This window comes from Gasterosteus aculeatus, chromosome 10, assembly GCF_964276395.1.
Source record: "Gasterosteus aculeatus chromosome 10, fGasAcu3.hap1.1, whole genome shotgun sequence".
Taxonomy (NCBI): Eukaryota; Metazoa; Chordata; class Actinopteri; order Perciformes; family Gasterosteidae; genus Gasterosteus; species Gasterosteus aculeatus.
Genome location: NC_135697.1, coordinates 18,389,198 through 18,405,987, shown reverse-complemented (window position 1 = coordinate 18,405,987; position 16,790 = coordinate 18,389,198). Strand labels below are relative to the sequence as shown.

Genomic DNA, 16,790 nt, shown 5'->3' with positions numbered 1-16,790 from the left:
ACGTATGGATGTAATGAGTGACGTATGGATGTATTGAGTGACGTATGGATGTAATGAGTCACGTATGGATGTAATGAGTCACGTATGGATGTATTGAGTGACGTATGGATGTAATGAGTGACGTATGGATGTAATGAGTGACGTATGGATGTAATGAGTGACGTATGGATGTATTGATTGACGTATGGATGTAATGAGTGACGTATGGATGTAATGAGTGACGTATGGATGTATTGAGTGACGTATGGATGTAATGAGTGACGTATGGATGTAATGAGTGACGTATGGATGTAATGAGTGACGTATGGATGTAATGAGTGTCGTATGGATGTAATCAGTGACGTATGGATGTAATGAGTCACGTATGGATGTATTGAGTGACGTATGGATGTAATCAGTGACGTATGGATGTAATGAGTGACGTATGGATGTAATGAGTGACGTATGGATGTAATGAGTGACGTATGGATGTAATGAGTGACGTATGGATGTAATGAGTGTCGTATGGATGTAATCAGTGACGTATGGATGTAATGAGTCACGTTTGGATGTATTGAGTGACGTATGGATGTAATGAGTGACGTATGGATGTAATGAGTGACGTATGGATGTATTGAGTGTCGTATGGATGTAATCAGTGACGTATGGATGTAATGAGTCACGTATGGATGTATTGAGTGACGTATGGATGTAATGAGTGACGTATAGATGTAATGAGTGACGTATGGATGTAATGAGTGACGTATGGATGTATTGAGTGACGTATGGATGTATTGAGTGACGTATGGATGTATTGAGTGACGTATGGATGTAATGAGTCACGTATGGATGTATTGAGTGACGTATGGATGTAATGAGTGACGTATGGATGTATTGAGTGACGTATGGATGTAATGAATCACGTATGGATGTAATGAGTGACGTATGGATGTAATGAGTGACGTATGGATGTATTGAGTGACGTATGGATGTAATGAGTGACGTATGGATGTATTGAGTGACGTATGGATGTATTGAGTGACGTATGGATGTAATCAGTGACGTATGGATGTAATCAGTGACGTATGGATGTAATGAGTCACGTATGGATGTATTGAGTGACGTATGGATGCAATGAGTGACGTATGGATGTATTTAGTGACGTATGGATGTAATGAGTCACGTATGGATGTAATGAGTCACGTATGGATGTATTGAGTGACGTATGGATGTAATAACGTATGGATGTAATTGGGTCACGTATGGATGTAATGAGTCACGTATGGATTTAATGAGTCACGTATGGATGTAATGAGTGACGTATGGATGTAATGAGTGACGTATGGATGTATTGAGTGACGTATGGATGTAATGAGTGACGTATGGATGTAATGAAACACGTATGGATGTATTGAGTGACGTATGGATGTAATGAGTGACGTATGGATGTAATGAAACACGTATGGATGTATTGAGTGACGTATGGATGTAATGAGTGACGTATGGATGTAATGAGTGACGTATGGATGTAATGACGTATGGATGTATTGATTGACGTATGGATGTATTGATTGACGTATGGATGTATTGATTGACGTATGGATGTAATGAGTCACGTATGGATGTAATGAGTGACGTATGGATGTATTGAGTGACGTATGGATGTAATGAGTGACGTATGGATGTATTGAGTGACTTATGGATGTATTGAGTGACGTATGGATGTAATGAGTGACGTATGGATGTAATGAGTGACGTATGGATGTAATGACGTATGGATGTATTGATTGACGTATGGATGTATTGATTGACGTATGGATGTATTGATTGACGTATGGATGTAATGAGTCACGTATGGATGTAATGAGTCACGTATGGATGTATTGAGTGACGTATGGATGTATTGAGTGACGTATGGATGTAATGAGTGACGTATGGATGTAATGAGTGACTTATGGATGTATTGAGTGACGTATGGATGTAATGACGTATGGATGTAATGAGTGACGTATGGATGTAATGAGTGACGTATGGATGTATTGAGTGACGTATGGATGTAATGACGTATGGATGTATTGAGTGACGTATGGATGTAATGAGTGACGTATGGATGTAATGAGTGACGTATGGATGTAATGAGTGACGTATGGATGTATTGAGTGACGTATGGATGTATTGATTGACGTATGGATGTAATGAGTGACGTATGGATGTAATGAGTGACGTATGGATGTATTGAGTGACGTATGGATGTAATGAGTGACGTATGGATGTAATGAGTGACGTATGGATGTAATGAGTGACGTATGGATGTAATGAGTGACGTATGGATGTATTGAGTGACGTATGGATGTAATGAGTGACGTATGGATGTAATGAGTGACGTATGGATGTATTGAGTGACGTATGGATGTATTGAGTGACGTATGGATGTATTGAGTGACGTATGGATGTAATGAGTGACGTATGGATGTAATGAGTGACGTATGGATGTATTGAGTGACGTATGGATGTAATGAGTGACGTATGGATGTAATGAGTGACGTATGGATGTAATGAGTGACGTATGGATGTATTGAGTGACGTATGGATGTAATGAGTGACGTATGGATGTAATGAGTGACGTATGGATGTATTGAGTGACGTATGGATGTAATGAGTGACGTATGGATGTAATGAGTGAGGTATGGATGTAATGAGTGACGTATGGATGTAATGAGTGACGTATGGATGTATTGAGTGACGTATGGATGTAATGAGTGACGTATGGATGTAATGAGTGACGTATGGATGTAATGAGTGACGTATGGATGTATTGAGTGACGTATGGATGTAATGAGTGACGTATGGATGTATTGAGTGACGTATGGATGTAATGAGTGACTTATGGATGTATTGAGTGACGTATGGATGTAATGAGTGACGTATGGATGTAATGAGTGACGTATGGATGTATTGAGTGACGTATGGATGTATTGAGTGACGTATGGATGTAATGAGCGACTTATGGATGTATTGAGTGACGTATGGATGTAATGAGTGACGTATGGATGTAATGAGTGACGTATGGATGTAATGAGTGACGTATGGATGTAATGAGTGACGTATGGATGTAATGAGTGACGTAAGGATGTATTGAGTGACGTATGGATGTAATGACGTATGGATGTAATGAGTGACGTATGGATGTAATGAGTGACGTATGGATGTAATGAGTGACGTATGGATGTAATGAGTCACGTATGGATGTAATGAGTCACGTATGGATGTAATGAGTGACGTATGGATGTATTGAGTGACAAATGGATGTAATGAGTGACGTATGGATGTATTGAGTGACGTATGGATGTATTGAGTGACGTATGGATGTAATGAGTGACGTATGGATGTATTGAGTGACGTATGGATGTAATGAGTGACGTATGGATGTAATGAGTGACGTATGGATGTATTGAGTGACGTATGGATGTATTGAGTGACGTATGGATGTATTGAGTGACGTATGGATGTAATGAGTGACGTATGGATGTAATGAGTGACGTATGGATGTATTGAGTGACGTATGGATGTATTAAGTGACGTATGGATGTATTGAGTGACGTATGGATGTAATGAGTGACGTATGGATGTAATGAGTCACGTATGGATGTATTGAGTGACGTATGGATGTATTGAGTGACGTATGGATGTATTGAGTGACGTATGGATGTAATGAGTGACGTATGGATGTAATGAGTGACGTATGGATGTAATGACATATGGATGTAATGAGTGACGTATGGATGTAATGAGTGACGTATGGATGTATTGAGTGACGTATGGATGTAATGAGTGACGTATGGATGTAATGAGTGACGTATGGATGTATTGAGTGACGTATGGATGTATTGAGTGACGTATGGATGTATTGAGTGACGTATGGATGTAATGAGTGACGTATGGATGTAATGAGTGACGTATGGATGTATTGAGTGACGTATGGATGTATTAAGTGACGTATGGATGTATTGAGTGACGTATGGATGTAATGAGTGACGTATGGATGTAATGAGTCACGTATGGATGTATTGAGTGACGTATGGATGTAATGAGTGACGTATGGATGTATTGAGTGACGTATGGATGTATTGAGTGACGTATGGATGTATTGAGTGACGTATGGATGTAATGAGTGACGTATGGATGTAATGAGTGACGTATGGATGTAATGACATATGGATGTAATGAGTGACGTATGGATGTAATGAGTGACGTATGGATGTATTGAGTGACGTATGGATGTAATGACGTATGGATGTATTGATTGACGTATGGATGTAATGAGTGACTTATGGATGTAACGAGTGACGTATGGATGTAACGAGTGACGTATGGATGTATTGAGTGACGTATGGATGTATTGAGTGACGTATGGATGTAATGAGTGACGTATGGATGTATTGAGTGACGTATGGATGTAATGAGTGACGTATGGATGTATTGAGTGACGTATGGATGTAATGAGTGACGTATGGATGTATTGAGTGACGTATGGATGTATTGAGTGACGTATGGATGTAATGAGTGACGTATGGATGTAATGAGTGACGTATGGATGTATTGAGTGACGTATGGATGTAATGAGTCACGTATGGATGTAATGAGTCACGTATGGATGTATTGAGTGACGTATGGATGTAATGAGTGACGTATGGATGTAATGAGTGACGTATGGATGTAATGAGTGACGTATGGATGTATTGATTGACGTATGGATGTAATGAGTGACGTATGGATGTAATGAGTGACGTATGGATGTATTGAGTGACGTATGGATGTAATGAGTGACGTATGGATGTAATGAGTGACGTATGGATGTAATGAGTGACGTATGGATGTAATGAGTGTCGTATGGATGTAATCAGTGACGTATGGATGTAATGAGTCACGTATGGATGTATTGAGTGACGTATGGATGTAATCAGTGACGTATGGATGTAATGAGTGACGTATGGATGTAATGAGTGACGTATGGATGTAATGAGTGACGTATGGATGTAATGAGTGTCGTATGGATGTAATCAGTGACGTATGGATGTAATGAGTCACGTTTGGATGTATTGAGTGACGTATGGATGTAATGAGTGACGTATGGATGTAATGAGTGACGTATGGATGTATTGAGTGTCGTATGGATGTAATCAGTGACGTATGGATGTAATGAGTCACGTATGGATGTATTGAGTGACGTATGGATGTAATGAGTGACGTATAGATGTAATGAGTGACGTATGGATGTAATGAGTGACGTATGGATGTAATGAGTGACGTATGGATGTATTGAGTGACGTATGGATGTAATCAGTGACGTATGGATGTAATGAGTCACGTATGGATGTATTGAGTGACGTATGGATGTAATGAGTGACGTATGGATGTATTGAGTGACGTATGGATGTAATGAATCACGTATGGATGTAATGAGTGACGTATGGATGTAATGAGTGACGTATGGATGTAATGAGTGACGTATGGATGTAATGAGTGACGTATGGATGTAATGAGTGACGTATGGATGTATTGAGTGACGTATGGATGTATTGAGTGACGTATGGATGTAATCAGTGACGTATGGATGTAATGAGTCACGTATGGATGTATTGAGTGACGTATGGATGTAATGAGTGACGTATGGATGTAATGAGTGACGTATGGATGTAATGAGTGACGTATGGATGCAATGAGTGACGTATGGATGTATTTAGTGACGTATGGATGTAATGAGTCACGTATGGATGTAATGAGTCACGTATGGATGTATTGAGTGACGTATGGATGTAATAACGTATGGATGTAATTGGGTCACGTATGGATGTATTGAGTGACGTATGGATGTAATAACGTATGGATGTAATGAGTGACGTATGGATGTAATGAGTGACGTATGGATGTATTGAGTGACGTATGGATGTAATGAGTGACGTATGGTTGTATTGAGTGACGTATGGATGTATTGAGTGACGTATGGATGTAATGAGTGACGTATGGATGTATTGAGTGACGTATGGATGTAATGAGTGACGTATGGATGTAATGAGTGACGTATGTATGTATTGAGTGACGTATGGATGTATTGAGTGACGTATGGATGTATTGAGTGACGTATGGATGTAATGAGTGACGTATGGATGTAATGAGTGACGTATGGATGTATTGAGTGACGTATGGATGTATTAAGTGACGTATGGATGTATTGAGTGATGTATGGATGTAATGAGTGACGTATGGATGTAATGAGTCACGTATGGATGTATTGACGTATGGATGTAATGAGTGACGTATGGATGTAATGAGTGACGTATGGATGTATTGAGTAACGTATGGATGTAATGACGTATGGATGTATTGATTGACGTATGGATGTAATGAGTGACTTATGGATGTAACGAGTGACGTATGGATGTAACGAGTGACGTATGGATGTATTGAGTGACGTATGGATGTATTGAGTGACGTATGGATGTAATGAGTGACGTATGGATGTATTGAGTGACGTATGGATGTAATGAGTGACGTATGGATGTATTGAGTGACGTATGGATGTAATGAGTGACGTATGGCTGTATTGAGTGACGTATGGATGTATTGAGTGACGTATGGATGTATTGAGTGACGTATGGATGTATTGAGTGACGTATGGATGTATTGAGTGACGTATGGATGTATTGAGTGACGTATGGATGTAATGAGTGACGTATGGATGTATTGACGTATGGATGTAATGAGTCACGGATGGATGTAATGAGTGACGTATGGATGTAATGAGTGACGTATGGATGTAATGAGTGACGTATGGATGTATTGAGTGACGTATGGATGTAATGAGTGACGTATGGATGTAATGAGTGACGTATGGATGTAATGAGTGACGTATGGATGTAATGAGTGACGTATGGATGTAATGAGTGTCGTATGGATGTAATCAGTGACGTATGGATGTAATGAGTCACGTATGGATGTAATCAGTGACGTATGGATGTAATGAGTCACGTATGGATGTATTGAGTGACGTATGGATGTAATGAGTGACGTATGGATGTAATGAGTGACGTATGGATGTATTGAGTGACGTATGGATGTATTGAGTGACGTATGGATGTAATGAGTGTCGTATGGATGTAATCAGTGACGTATGGATGTAATGAGTCACGTATGGATGTATTGAGTGACGTATGGATGTATTGAGTGACGTATGGATGTATTGAGTGACGTATGGATGTAATGAGTGTCGTATGGATGTAATCAGTGACGTATGGATGTAATGAGTCACGTATGGATGTATTGAGTGACGTATGGATGTAATGAGTGACGTATGGATGTAATGAGTGACGTATGGATGTATTGAGTGACGTATGGATGTATTGAGTGTCGTATGGATGTAATCAGTGACGTATGGATGTAATGAGTCACGTATGGATGTATTGAGTGACGTCTGGATGTAATGAGTGACGTATGGATGTAATGAGTGACGTATGGATGTAATGAGTGACGTATGGATGTAATGAGTGACGTATGGATGTATTGAGTGACGTATGGATGTAATCAGTGACGTATGGATGTAATGAGTCACGTATGGATGTATTGAGTGACGTATGGATGTAATGAGTGACGTATGGATGTATTGAGTGACGTATGGATGTAATGAATCACGTATGGATGTAATGAGTGACGTATGGATGTAATGAGTGACGTATGGATGTATTGAGTGACGTATGGATGTATTGAGTGACGTATGGATGTATTGAGTGACGTATGGATGTAATGAGTCACGTATGGATGTATTGAGTGACGTATGGATGTAATGAGTGACGTATGGATGTATTGAGTGACGTATGGATGTAATGAATCACGTATGGATGTAATGAGTGACGTATGGATGTAATGAGTGACGTATGGATGTATTGAGTGACGTATGGATGTAATGAGTGACGTATGGATGTATTGAGTGACGTATGGATGTATTGAGTGACGTATGGATGTAATCAGTGACGTATGGATGTAATCAGTGACGTATGGATGTAATGAGTCACGTATGGATGTATTGAGTGACGTATGGATGTAATGAGTGACGTATGGATGTAATGAGTGACGTATGGATGTAATGAGTGACGTATGGATGCAATGAGTGACGTATGGATGTATTTAGTGACGTATGGATGTAATGAGTCACGTATGGATGTAATGAGTCACGTATGGATGTATTGAGTGACGTATGGATGTAATAACGTATGGATGTAATTGGGTCACGTATGGATGTAATGAGTCACGTATGGATTTAATGAGTCACGTATGGATGTAATGAGTGACGTATGGATGTAATGAGTGACGTATGGATGTATTGAGTGACGTATGGATGTAATGAGTGACGTATGGATGTAACCCAACTTCTTCTTCTCAAGAGCCAGAGTGAAACTAAAGAGAAGAAGCTCTCAGATGTTCAGGGAAGCTTTTCTCTGCCGTCAATATCTTCTTACAACACAACACAATCTAGCAGAAGAAGAAACACACACACTGAGAAACCTCCAGGGATTCTAAATGTTTTGTCTTCGTAACTTTAATGCGTTTAGTGTTTGTTTAGTCTGTTTTTGTGAAGTGACTTCATATATAAATATAAGACATGCACAGTGAAAGTCCTCAGGTGACACTCTGTGTCATGTGATCAGCTGACGATGCATTCTCTGTCGGTAGGAAATCAGGATGCTTCTCTGGACTCTGGTTACCCTGATCAGCCTTCAACACACACTATGAGAAGGACACGCACACAGGTGAGACACACACAGAATCCTGAGGATTGTATTACAACATGTTTCAGTTGTTTCTCTGTTGCTCTGTAACGTCCCTTGGGGGTCCGCGGGGGGCGGAGCAGAAATCACACGCTGCTGATAAACTTAATGTCATGAAATAATTAGAGATAAACGAGGTCCTTCTGACACTTTGAAAGGTTGAGATACTCGTAGCGCGAAAACCGGTTCTGAGTCAGAACCAATCACTCGCTGACATTTTGAGTCACATCTCAGATAACAAATGGCGTTGTTCTGTTTGGTGCCGAACACTAAATGTTACTAAGCAGAGCTTGGATCAGTTCTATGATTAATGCAGAAAAAGCAACCTAATTTACCCTAAATGAGATTAATGTAACACATATATACATATATATGTATATATATATGTATATACAAAGCTGTTTGGATGAGTATGGACATAAATACCTCTACGATCTTTTCTGACTATTTTAATGACTTGTGAAGCACTTTTGAATCCTTATTTATGTTTTGAGAAAAACAAATTGTTGTTTTATTGATTTGTTGCTCTGCAGCTGACGTCTGATCAGTTCTAACCTGCACAAACCAGAGCGGGTCGCCTGAGGTGGGAGGGGTCTCGGCCTCTGACCTCTGACCTCCGGGGAGAGGAACACCGTGTCCCCCGGCGTGGCTTTACAGGCTCAGCCAATCACAGAGCAACACTCCAACCACAACATCACATGGACTCGTCTGTCTTCATCTTATCTTCACATCTTCAACGTGGGAGAAAGACTTTGCAATTTGATATGTATGTGTACAAGTACATGTGTATAAGTACATGTGTATAAGTACATGTGGAACCTTCTTAATGACTTAACGATGGAAAGAGAGCAAACCGAAATCAGACCAATGAATCGTCATCATCAAATACATTTAGAGCTAAAGCATATATAAGATACATTTTAATTTTCCAGGGTTTGGAAAAAAGTAAAGGATTGATGGACTTTGTTCCTTCTGAAGGTCACGTATGTTTGAATCTTTCACTGTTAACGTAGTTTGCACTGTTCGCCTCCCTGGACGTGATCCTTGAATCAGCTGGAAAAACGTCCCCACAAAGCTGAGAACAGGTTGTATAGAAACATGCACAACACATTTAATGTTTGTGTGCACATGCATGCATTTGTATGTGTGTATATATATTATATATCTATTATATACTTGTTTCATAGTGAATAGATTGTATCTCTGCTTCTATGTTGTTGATTGATGGACTATAAAACAAACAAGTCAACAAACACACACAACGGCTTCATGAGCAGCTCTGAGAAATGATTTTACCAATAAAACAGTTTCATTTAAGCCGTCTTTGTTTAGACATTAAGCATCTTCCAGAATGTAAAAGGTCATTTTTGTACAGTTGTTGGTTTTTTGCAATAAAATGTCTCGTTACACACAAAGGATCCTCTTTCTTTTCCATCTTTTCCCTCCTCAGGGAAACGCTTTCTAAGAACTGGACTTTATGTAATAATAATAAGAATACTTTGGATTGATATAGTACAGACATTTAAACGTCCACACCAAAGGTGAATGTGTGTAATCTGAGCTGCTGTATTTCTGGTCGAGCTTTGACTGTGATCACACGTGTCGGCTATCGAGCACGAGCGCCGTCCGTGTTGACGGACGCCTCGGGCGCCACGTCTATTTCTGTCTGGGAGGACAGCGCCTTCATGTCCTGCATGTCCTTCATGTCTTCAATCAGAGATTCCCGTTGGTCCGTTATCTCTGTTGACCTTCAAAGGCTTCGATGCTTCCTGGCAGAACCGAGCAGAACCGAATGCTGCTTCTCATTGACTCAGAATCCATCAGCTGAGACATGAACGCACAGTGTAACCCCCCCCCCCCCCCATACACAACTATCAATGATCATAATGTACACAACGGGTTTTCTGTGTGGATTGTTGCTACATTTCACATACATGTCAACTGATTTGCACACAGCACTCACAGGAGTTCCCCTTTATCCTGACAGCAATTGTCCCAATAGACAAATTAGTGACCCATGATAAAAAGTGTAATAACTAAGAAGTTACAACATTCATTTCAAATTGAAGATTTGTATATTTCTAATTCTTTCAGTTACAAAAAGACTTTCAAACTGAGTACAAAGGCCCAACGAGGACTAGATATCCACTATAAGGAAATAGTTCTCTGGGTCTGAGCTGCTCATCGTCCGGCTCCTGAAGGTCTCCGAGGACTCAGAAGAACGAGGTCATCATTCGTCTTCTGTGGTTTCTCTCTAGTTTGGATAATTGGACCACTGATTGGGTGATGCTGTGGGCACCTGGGGGTTACTTAAGGGCGTGGCCAGGTAGGACCAGCATGCACCTGGGTGACTAATAGCTTTAGTTCCCAGTGAGACGGAGCCCTGCACAGGAAGGAAGACAAGTTTTATTGTCTGTTTGGTGGATTGTGGAAATAAATGAGAAAGAGAAGAAAGCCTGGTGAACAAAACAAGGTGCAGCAGTGACCCCTTGACATTTAACGGGGGGTCGATGTGGCGCACGGGTAGAGAGGGAGCGCCGGGAACTGCAAGGTTGGTGGTTCGAGCCCCGGCTGCTCCACGTCCCATGTTGAAGTGTCCCTGAGCAAGACACCTAACCCCTAATTGCTCCCCGGGCTGAAATGTAAAAAGTCGTGTGTTAATGTAAGTAATGTAATGTAATGGCGCGTTTCCACCGAGCGGTCGGGTTGGTTAAACATGATTTGGCGAGCGTTTCCACCGCCAACAGTACCCTTACTTGATAGGCGTGGTGTATTTCAGAAGGTAGTGATGACGTCACTTGATGGGCGTGGTGTATGACGGAAAGCAGATTGACGTCATTTGATCGCGTGAAAACTGAAACTAACCGCAAACAACAACGGAGGACAGACAGCCGATCCTGTTCCTGCTTCTCGATATGTGGCTGTTTGTCACAAGGAGGCTACACGCTGCAGGTGTGTTACGTGTGTTGTCTTTCCGCTTGCGGCACGTGCAAATGACGACACTCTTTCAACCAATCAACGCTCTGCAGTGAGTCTAGCTCCGCCCTTTAGTGCCAAACACCTGTGCCAGGTGCCCCAACGGAAGGGAACCCAAAGAGTGATACGGTACGGTTCAGATTTTTGGTACCATTCTCAACTTTTGGCAGTGGAGACACAAATAAAAGGGTACCGTACCGACCCGACCCGTACCGACCCGACCCGTACCGACCCGTACCGACCCGTACCGACCCGACCTGTACCGACCCGTACCGACCCGTACCGCTGGGTGGAAACGCGCCGTAAGTCGCTTTGGATAAAAGCGTCAGATAAATGACCTGTAACGTAAAGAGTTGTTGGTCCCAAAGACAAATGTCTTATTTAACATGTTTATTTGTCTCAAGGTGGACAGCAGCTGCGTTAACTCCCCCCTCATGTTCTCTGCTTCTGCCTGACATTTAGCGTTGATGAATCAGATGAAGAAAAGGTGCAACATCACAACTGATCTGTGGTCAAATCAGACCAACAAACATTTAATGAAACGGGATCCAGGAAGCAGCTGGCTGTTAATCAGCAGGTGAAGGGAGGACATCTTCTCCATGAGCAGTTTCTACAGCTACTGCATTGATGCTCGATGTGATAAATAAAAAATAAATGAACCTTTACAAGTTAAAGAAGAATTATTCCAAATAATGCAGGATTCTCACCCTCAGTCATCCGATCGTCTCCACAGACACCGTCAATGTTTAACGGGACCACAAAGACACAAAACAAGTACAAAAACAATGAACACAAACTGCAAACATACAAAAACAATCAACAATGTCAAAGAGAAACTAAACAACTGTAAATGTGTTAAAATAAATGCGGACTGCAGAGTATTTTTGTGTCTTGTCTGTTGGAATATCTCTGATCTGTGATCGCGGTAATAAAGAATCAATAATGTTTCATCTCAGAAGGATCATCAAAAAAAGAAAAGGGGTGAGGGGTTCATCTGACCTTTGACCTTCAACTCATGGTCAGCAGGGAGCCTCATGTGTTTAACGATCACCAGCATCATCCATCACAGGAGGAGGAGAGTGGATAAACAAAGGAGGAGGAGGGGGAGGGAGGTGGGAGAGGAGGAGACTGTATAAATAAAGGAGGAAGAGACGGAGGCACAACACAGTTTGAGCTCAGCCACAAGCCGACACCACAGAAGAAGAAGTCTTCCATCGTCTCTGAAGCTTTTAAATCGTGAGTCACTTCTTCTTCTCCTCATTAACACCTCTGTAAGACGACATCACTTCCTGTGCTTTCATCCTTTAGGACCTCTCCGTACTTCTGGCGATGGAGCGCGTGCACGCCGCCGTTTACCTGTCCGTCTGTCTGTCCCTGCTGACCTCGCTGTGCCAGGGTCAAAGGTCGGCCGACACGGTGCTCGGACTCACAACCGCAGAGCTGGTAAATAGTTTCATGATTATTATTATTATTTATGTCAACCAATAAATGAATGAAGCAAGAAAGTATTAGTGCATGTTGTAAAATATCCTTAATAAAAGATTAAATGTGAAATTAAAATAATAAAAGTAGTAATAAATAATACTGATTGTGTGTGTGTGTGTGTGTGTGTGCGTGCGCGCTCAGGCTGAAGCCCTGCAGGGCGTCCTGGATGAAGGTGACACCCGGCTCTCCGTGGAGAAGAAAGCCAGCGTGATCCCACGGGTGAGAACACGACTGACAGCCGTCAATCAATCACCAATATTATTGTTCATTTATTATTTATTGTGTGTTTCCTGTGATGATGTGACACTCTTTACTTCTACTATGTGTATTACTACAAATATCACTATGTTAAGTACTATGTGTTTACCACTAAATGTAGTACTATATTGTTCTGTTTTATGACATCACATCCTGTTTGTGCTCAGGAGCACTTAAGAGTAAAGCATCATGTGTGTGTCTCAGTGTGACGTTGGTGAGCGCTGTGCTATGAAACATGGACCTCGTATCGGTCGACTCTGTGACTGTCTGAGAGGAACGGCCTGCAACACCTTCTTCCTGCGCTGCTACTGAACACGCACACACACACACGCACGCACACGCACACACGCACACACACACACGCACGCACACGCACACACACACGCACACACACACACACACACGCACACACACATGGATGTATTTGCATGTTTCTGTCTTTGTTTTTAAGTCTCAGATTTATTTTTGTTAAATAAAGATTCTTTATAAAGCTGCTTGACTCAAACAACCTCATGATGTACAAGTACACCAGCAGACCGCTTCATGTAGTACTAGTGGTACAAGTACACCAGCAGACCGCTTCATGTAGTACTAGTGGTACAAGTACACCAGCAGACCGCTTCATGTAGTACTAGTGGTACAAGTACACCAGCAGACCGCTTCATGTAGTAATAGTACACCAGCAGACCGCTTCATGTAGTACTAGTGGTACTAGTAAACCAGCAGACCGCTTCATGTAGTACTAGTGGTACTAATAAACCAGCAGACCCTGCTTCATGTAGTACTAGTACACCAGCAGACCCTGCTTCATGTAGTACTAGTACACCAGCAGACCCTGCTTCATGTAGTAATAGTACACCAGCAGACCCTGCTTCATGTAGTAATAGTACACCAGCAGACCCTGCTTCATGTAGTACTAGTGGTACTAGTAAACCAGCAGACCGCTTCATGTAGTACTAGTGGTACTAATAAACCAGCAGACCCTGCTTCATGTAGTACTAGTACACCGGCAGACCCTGCTTCATGTAGTACTAGTACACCGGCAGACCCTGCTTCATGTAGTACTAGTACACCAGCAGACCCTGCTTCATGTAGTATTAGTACACCAGCAGACCCTGCTTCATGTAGTATTAGTACACCAGCAGACCCTGCTTCATGTAGTACTAGTGGTACTAGTAAACCAGCAGACCGCTTCATGTAGTACTAGTGGTACTAATAAACCAGCAGACCCTGCTTCATGTAGTACTAGTACACCAGCAGACCCTGCTTCATGTAGTACTAGTACACCGGCAGACCCTGCTTCATGTAGTACTAGTACACCGGCAGACCCTGCTTCATGTAGTACTAGTACACCAGCAGACCCTGCTTCATGTAGTATTAGTACACCAGCAGACCCTGCTTCATGTAGTACTAGTGGTACTAGTAAACCAGCAGACCGCTTCATGTAGTACTAGTGGTACTAATAAACCAGCAGACCCTGCTTCATGTAGTACTAGTACACCAGCAGACCCTGCTTCATGTAGTACTAGTACACCAGCAGACCCTGCTTCATGTAGTACTAGGAGTATACGATTCACATGGATGACGTATTTGGAGCAGCTGTTGCTGCGTTGCATAAAACGTAAAGTTGTATTCAGGCGTTCAGTGACTCATTAACTACACAGGAAAAACAAATAATACTTCCAGTTTTATTTTTGTGTAAAATATCATAACTCATACAAAAGACAAAATAGAAACTATTAACAGACCAAACAAAAGGTCACAGGTCATCCAAAGTTCATTGGTTTATGCATTTTAAGAAAACATGAGAACTTTGTTTAAAAGTTGTCACAATATAAAGCGTCTTTGAATGATAGAACAGGAAGTGACTCGTGACACAGCACACGCTGTTCAAAAGGTCAGAAGAAGGTCCTCCCCAGGGTGCTGCTCCACCTTCTCACTGACCTCCATCTCCTCCCCAGGGTGCTGCTCCACCTTCTCACTGACCTCCATCTCCTCCCCAGGGTGCTGCTCCACCTTCTCACTGACCTCCATCTCCTCCCCAGGGACTTCCATCTGGTCAGGCTGCTGTTCCACCTCCTCCTTCATCACCAGCAGCAGCTCCAGCTGTGGTGCTGGCCGACGCTCGGGGGTCTCCGGAGGCGCCAGCGCCTCAGTCAGGGCTGCGATCATTGTCGCCGCCTCCCCTCGATCCTCCTGAAGGCTACACACCAACGCGAACGACCTGAGGAGTTGCCATGGCAACGCAGACCAGTGTCAGTAGGGACCACAGAAGACGTGTACACACCTTTCTGATTTCAAAACGGCAGATTTTGCAGAAAAGGTACAATTTTGCAGGTGTGGTATAAATAAATGTGGATATAAATGTGTGTGTGTGAGTGAGGAGACCTGCGGAGGACATGCGTCTCAGAGTTCAGAGTGAAGGACACTTCACTGAGCCAACAGGCCAAAGTCAGAGCCAGCTGGTCCAGACTGAGACCTTCCAGACCTCCTTCAGACACCAGCTGAGTCCACCGGGCCTGATCAATACAGCAGCACATAGGACAGGTGAGACAGAGCCGGACAGATGGGACAGATCAGACAGAGGGGGTGGGACAGGTACCTGCAGGAAGTCTCTGAGCACCGGCGTCAGGCAGACGTCGAGCGGCTGCAGGCGGCAGCAGCAGCCTGGCGGGATGAAGGCGGCGCCGGTGGCCTGAGACTTCAAACTGTCCCTGAACTCGTCCGTCAGGTGACCACGATGGACGTCCACCAGCAACACAGTCTCTCTGTTACACCCCAAGACCACACGGGGGCGCCACACCTGCAACAAGGTAAACACAACGTTGCCTGGTCAACGGGAAGGAGACAAACCGTGGGGGATTTTCACAATAAGAGCGGCTGTCCGACCTTGTTGATCCAGGTGCGGAGACGTTCCTGGTCTGTGAACCCTTCCCGTCGAGCCTCCAGTAGAACGTTGTCCGGGAACCCTTCGGGAACCCGCGAGGCCCCCCCCCTGAAGAACAGCAGCGGTGGCAGGAAGGTCCCGTCGGACAGAGCGGAGAGGACGACGTCGAACGCGGGGCGGTCTGTGGGCGAGCCGGACAGCCGGAGGGCCGACGGGTTCTGGTTGGAGAACTGGTCCAGGTCAACGAAGATGGAGAACTCGTCCATGGAGCCCACACAGTGGGGAGGAACCCCTCTGCCCTGAATCTGAGGAACAATCACCATAACAACATACCTTCTTTCACTTCACTTGGAACCAACAGCATGTACCAGCTGCAAAAACGG

General features: G+C 42.9%; 2 protein-coding genes across 2 annotated transcripts in view; both read left to right on the top strand.

Moving 5' to 3' along the window:
* LOC120826748 (uncharacterized) overlaps positions 1-10,216 on the top strand; it is a 28,143-nt gene extending 17,927 nt beyond the window's left edge. The window contains exons 5-6 of the mRNA XM_040189267.2: positions 8,707-8,783; positions 9,335-10,216. Coding sequence (XP_040045201.2) covers positions 8,707-8,766 — 60 coding nt within the window. The 3' untranslated portion in view covers positions 8,767-8,783; positions 9,335-10,216. The remainder of the gene's footprint in view (positions 1-8,706; positions 8,784-9,334) is intronic.
* A 2,710-nt stretch (positions 10,217-12,926) lies between these two features.
* cart4 (cocaine- and amphetamine-regulated transcript 4) lies at positions 12,927-14,014 on the top strand. Its single transcript, XM_040189266.2, has 4 exons — positions 12,927-13,013; positions 13,086-13,220; positions 13,404-13,481; positions 13,725-14,014. The coding sequence occupies exons 2-4, from the start codon at positions 13,107-13,109 to the stop codon at positions 13,830-13,832; spliced, it is 300 nt and encodes a 99-aa protein (XP_040045200.1). The 5' UTR covers positions 12,927-13,013; positions 13,086-13,106; the 3' UTR covers positions 13,833-14,014.
* The last annotated feature ends 2,776 nt before the right edge of the window (positions 14,015-16,790 follow it).

Bases quoted from the DNA above. Each gene is read 5' to 3' on its own strand.
- cart4 (XM_040189266.2), top strand. From the start codon at position 13,107: ATGGAGCGCGTGCACGCCGCCGTTTACCTGTCCGTCTGTCTGTCCCTG. The intron at 13,221-13,403 runs GTAAATAGTTTC...GTGCGCGCTCAG, and splicing joins GACTCACAACCGCAGAGCTG to GCTGAAGCCCTGCAGGGCGT. The intron at 13,482-13,724 runs GTGAGAACACGA...TGTGTGTCTCAG, and splicing joins AAGCCAGCGTGATCCCACGG to TGTGACGTTGGTGAGCGCTG.